Source organism: Trypanosoma grayi, assembly GCF_000691245.1.
Source record: "Trypanosoma grayi strain ANR4 Tgr_1229_V1, whole genome shotgun sequence".
In the NCBI taxonomy this organism is placed as follows: domain Eukaryota; phylum Euglenozoa; class Kinetoplastea; order Trypanosomatida; family Trypanosomatidae; genus Trypanosoma; species Trypanosoma grayi.
The window spans coordinates 1-4,305 of NW_008826848.1; the positions used below are offsets into that span (position 1 = coordinate 1).

Here is a 4,305-nt window from a genome sequence, read left to right on the forward strand (position 1 = left end):
TGTTTTACTCCTCTCCCTCACCGTCTTTTTTCCACCACTCCTCCCCCACTCATCTTCGCCGCGCCCTCCTGCTCGCACCCGAGCAGCGTGGCACCGCCAGTTTGCGCTCTCGGTTCGACAGGTCTCCCCGCACCCCACACCTCAATCCTGTCTCGTCTTCTTGATTAAAATGCAGCAGCTCTGGGAGCGGCGACGCGGCGGTAGTAATCACGTTCGTCGAGAAAAGGGTGAGACTGGAAGTACTCATCGGCCAGCGGGCGCGCCTCAATTTTGCTCTCGTATCCCGTCACATCGCCCACGATGAACCTCTGTGTTTCGGACGGGAGCACCGCCACTTCGCAGAGGAAACCGTCGTCCTGCTCTACCATTGAGGTCTGGTTAAGCGGCTGTATTGTGCTGCCGATGTCAAACAGATACATGACATAAAACTCGTAATCCTGGGAATTATTGTAGAAGCCCCACGTACCCGTGCTATCATCAATGATTCGGTAGAGAAGGCCATTGAAGAGCGCCGTTCGTTTCCCATGCATCGCAGGGCTACCGGTGATAGGACGATCCTTCGGCTTCGATGAACCAGATCCCATGACGATAGTAGTGGTATGTGTGTTGGTGAGGGTGCAGCTGGACCTTTCCCTTTGGGGGGGGNGGGGGGGGGGCGCACAAAGACACATACAAAAACAAAAAAAAATGGGAAGAAGTGAGCGAACGCAGGGGTGAAAGGACCAAAAGGAATAAAACAATTTTTAAAAATGCAAAATGCAAACAGGGGAACGCAAGGAATGGCACAAAAAGTCTTCACATGGCTGCAAGGACTATATTTCAAAAGTTGCACCTAACACGGTTGTGGCAGCAACCAGGTTTACTATGACAGATGGCCGAGCACACTCGATATACATCGCTCACGTATATGCAGGCCGGCATTCACGGCCCTTCTTCTTACACATACAATCGGATGGTCACTGCGATACAGCTATCCGTCGGCTTTTCTGTGCGTGTCTACGCCTGGGACACGTGCCACCGCACCAAACGAACTGAATCGGTAGCAGCGTCAGTTGATGAAATGATCAAGTGGCGAAAACACATACACTCATACTACCGATATATATATATATATATATAGCAATTGCCTCGCGTCAGAATCCCTCGGCAATAACAACAAATAAGAAAGGAACAGCACGATGGTAGGGGTCATCACCTCACACATTTACCTCTACATGTTTCGGGGAAAGCAAGCAACGAGTCATGCGGAGGCAATACTTGGTAGGTGCACTTTACCGGTGTCTCCGATGACACCTTAAACCGCAGATTGTCGTCAAACAGTGCCGTCTCGGACGAAAAACGCACAAATTCGGCGTTTACGTAATCAGTGCTACGGTTGCTGCTATCGCCACCATCACCGCTGTTACTGTTGGGCGCCGAAGCAAACGCCCACTTACCACAAGGGACACTCGTGTAGAAGCCCAATACGTACTCCCCTTCGGCAGAAGCACTACGGGGAATGAGGTAGTACGGGCTGTACTCGGGGAGTAGCTCGCCGATAAAGCTTACCTGGGCAGTTGCACGAAAAGTCATCACGGCCGGGCTTGGTGCATCGCTGTCGGCTGTGGAATTCAGGACAACCTCCTGCAGCCGCCAGTTGCTCTTTTTTTTAGAGAGCAAGTGCCTTTTTGACTTTGAGGTTTTCCTTGGTGTCCTATCCCCTTCGCTTTTCGCATTGCCGTCATTGGATGGATTCCCCGGCACTTTTCCCACTTGTTCTTCTTCTTCATTCTCTGCATCCATCGCAATCTGGCGCCGTGACAACTGCAATGCAATGGGATGCTTTGGTTTATCCTCGTGTGTTGTTTGCTGCAACACACCCAGCAAGAAGGTGTGGCGAGTGACCTCCATTTTCACCACACAGCTCGGGACTCCGTTCTTACCAAACTGGCCCTTCACGCGATGCTCGTAGAAGGAGTTGTGTGTGTAGCAAACACCGCATCCGTGAAAGCAGCGCGTTACGTCACGCCACTCCATCCAGACCGCATCTTCCTCCCCTTCCTCTTCTCCCACACTCCCGCCAAATTCACAAGCAGCAGCTATTGCTGGATGTGCACGCCACGCCGGATCACGCGAGCTCCACCCACCAACCCAATCGCTAGAGCTACCAAATACATTTCGAAACTTCAGGAGTCGGAACACGTTTTGCCTCCCAAAGGAACTATCAGTGGGAGCAGGCTGAAAGAATTTCATGCTGAGCACCGCACATGCATCACCTCTGCGTAGCCCCAGACGTTGAAAGTGTTTCTCACGCAATTGGAGGTTTGGCTTATCCAACACAACAATGAAACCTAATTCCGAATAGCGGTTTAGCTTGTCAAAAAGCCCCTCGTGATAGTGGGAATCCCGTAGCAGAAAGTCAAATCGGCTCACAGGGCAGCCCGTGAGATCTTGCAACACGTGAAGAGGATCAACATTCACAATACGGTCATAGCCCCCACACATCTTGGCATACGCCTTCTCCACCACTGATACCCACAACTCCGCCGGATCATTGACACATTTTCCGCCGGTCATTTTCATGTCAAGGACGGGGAAGTAGTGGTCCACTACAAGGGAAGTCCACCAGCCATTCACGCACAACGTGACTCGACTGGCATCAACCCGATCCTCCTCAGTCATAGCCGCAGATCCATTGGGGTGTTGAAAGAGTCGCTCTACCTCTTTTGGGTCCTCTGCAAGGAGAGCGAGCGCACACACCACGCCTTGGCCTCCAACAGCGCTGGCGCTCACAGAGCTTGGTCTTGGAGAGCTGCGCAGCACACGTGCTTCTCCGGCTAATCCCGGTGGTAAGTAATTCTTCGGCTTGCACAAGCCACAGCGCACGGCCCTTTCAGAGTTGGCAATAAAGCTGCCACAAACAAACGCTGAGAAGGGGAAAAAACTCACGTCCACAAAGGGCACCTTCTTCTCAACACACCAACGCAGCAGCTCTTCACTTGAGACGTTCCATTTGTTGACTGACACCTCCTTCTTTCCCTTTGAAGTGAGCAGCTTCTGTATGTTCTCTCGTTCCTCGCAGATATACGGAGCACAGGCACGGGAAGAGGCCTCTATGAACGCCTGGCTGATGAGTTTTAATTTCACATCGTGTTCATAGCGCACCACATTACCGTAGATAAACTCTTGTGTATCGCCTGGATTGACGACAAGACGAGCCTCCAATCGGCCATCAGATCGCTCCCGCACTGTTGTATGGCCCAACACATTAATGCTGGACTCTTCAGCAAAAACATAAAGCAGCTCTAACTGGTAAATCACGGTATCGTTGTAAAAACTCCACAGATGCCCGTCCACGCTCACAACTCGGTAGCAGAACACTAATTCACCACCATCCGTTCGAAGAGGAAGTGGAAACACATCATCCCCCGCTCGCAGTGGGGACGGCTGACCATACTTGAATCGGCCACTCCCTCTCCCCTGGCATTTTTGAATACTTGCAGGAACAAGAATATCGGTTGTATTGCTACAGTCAAAGTAATTCATGCGCTCTACACGGGGGTACTGGTTTGCATCCACTATAGAAACATCTTGGTTGAAGGCGGTGATGGGCAACTGTACAGCAGTTTCACCCACATTATAATTAGGCGTTGCCACTAAAGAGGGCGGATAGGAAGACTTACTACGGATTTTGATGTCTGCTGAACCACCGCCGTTGTTCTTCAATATGCCCTTGGGCGTTGTGAAGAAGGTGTCACGTGCGGCGCCATCGTCGGCGTAGGTGGTCTGTGGTCCACTCCCTCCTGTTCTGGAGATTCCTCCCCCCATGTACCGTGGCTATATATCGCCTAAAGCACGGAGAAAAGCGTGTGCGTATGTGCGTATTTTCAGCCCTCACTCTCCCCACTTGGGTTTTTTTTCTTGTATCTCTGCCTCCGCTGCAGCCGCGCAGCCGCGCAGAGAAGACAGGTCGAAGAGATCTCTTGCCCCCACGAGAGATCAAACCAAAAAAGAAAATCTAAAACAAATAATTAACAGACACTGGCACGGGACAAGCCCTTTTAACTGAGGAAAACACTAACAGACAGAGAAATCTACAAGGTATAAGTGTGTCTGTCTGTGTGTGTGTGTGTGTGTGTGTGTGTGTTTTGGAGAGGGTGTTTCACGTCCTTTTCCTTCTTTTTTTGTGTTCGTCCTTCCTTGACCAGCTAAAGGAGAAAAAAGGCAAAAGAGTGCATAGAAGGCCCCGTAGTGTCAAGAAGGGGTGTCTGGAGGGGCACTTGCGTCATCGTGGCACCAGTTCTCGCAGAGTCTGTCATACACACA

General features: G+C 51.2%; 2 protein-coding genes across 2 annotated transcripts; both read right to left on the minus strand.

The window, feature by feature from the left end:
• Window positions 1–164: 164 nt before the first annotated feature.
• DQ04_12291000 (calpain-like cysteine peptidase, Clan CA, family C2) lies at window positions 165–584 on the minus strand (the record flags this gene model as incomplete). Its single annotated transcript, XM_009316717.1, has 1 exon — window positions 165–584. One exon carries the CDS (start codon window positions 582–584, stop codon window positions 165–167), a length of 420 nt encoding a protein of 139 aa, XP_009314992.1.
• A 607-nt stretch (window positions 585–1,191) lies between these two features.
• DQ04_12291010 (calpain-like cysteine peptidase) lies at window positions 1,192–3,807 on the minus strand (the record flags this gene model as incomplete). Its single annotated transcript, XM_009316718.1, has 1 exon — window positions 1,192–3,807. The coding sequence occupies one exon, from the start codon at window positions 3,805–3,807 to the stop codon at window positions 1,192–1,194; it is 2,616 nt and encodes an 871-aa protein (XP_009314993.1).
• Between the last annotated feature and the right edge of the window lie 498 nt (window positions 3,808–4,305).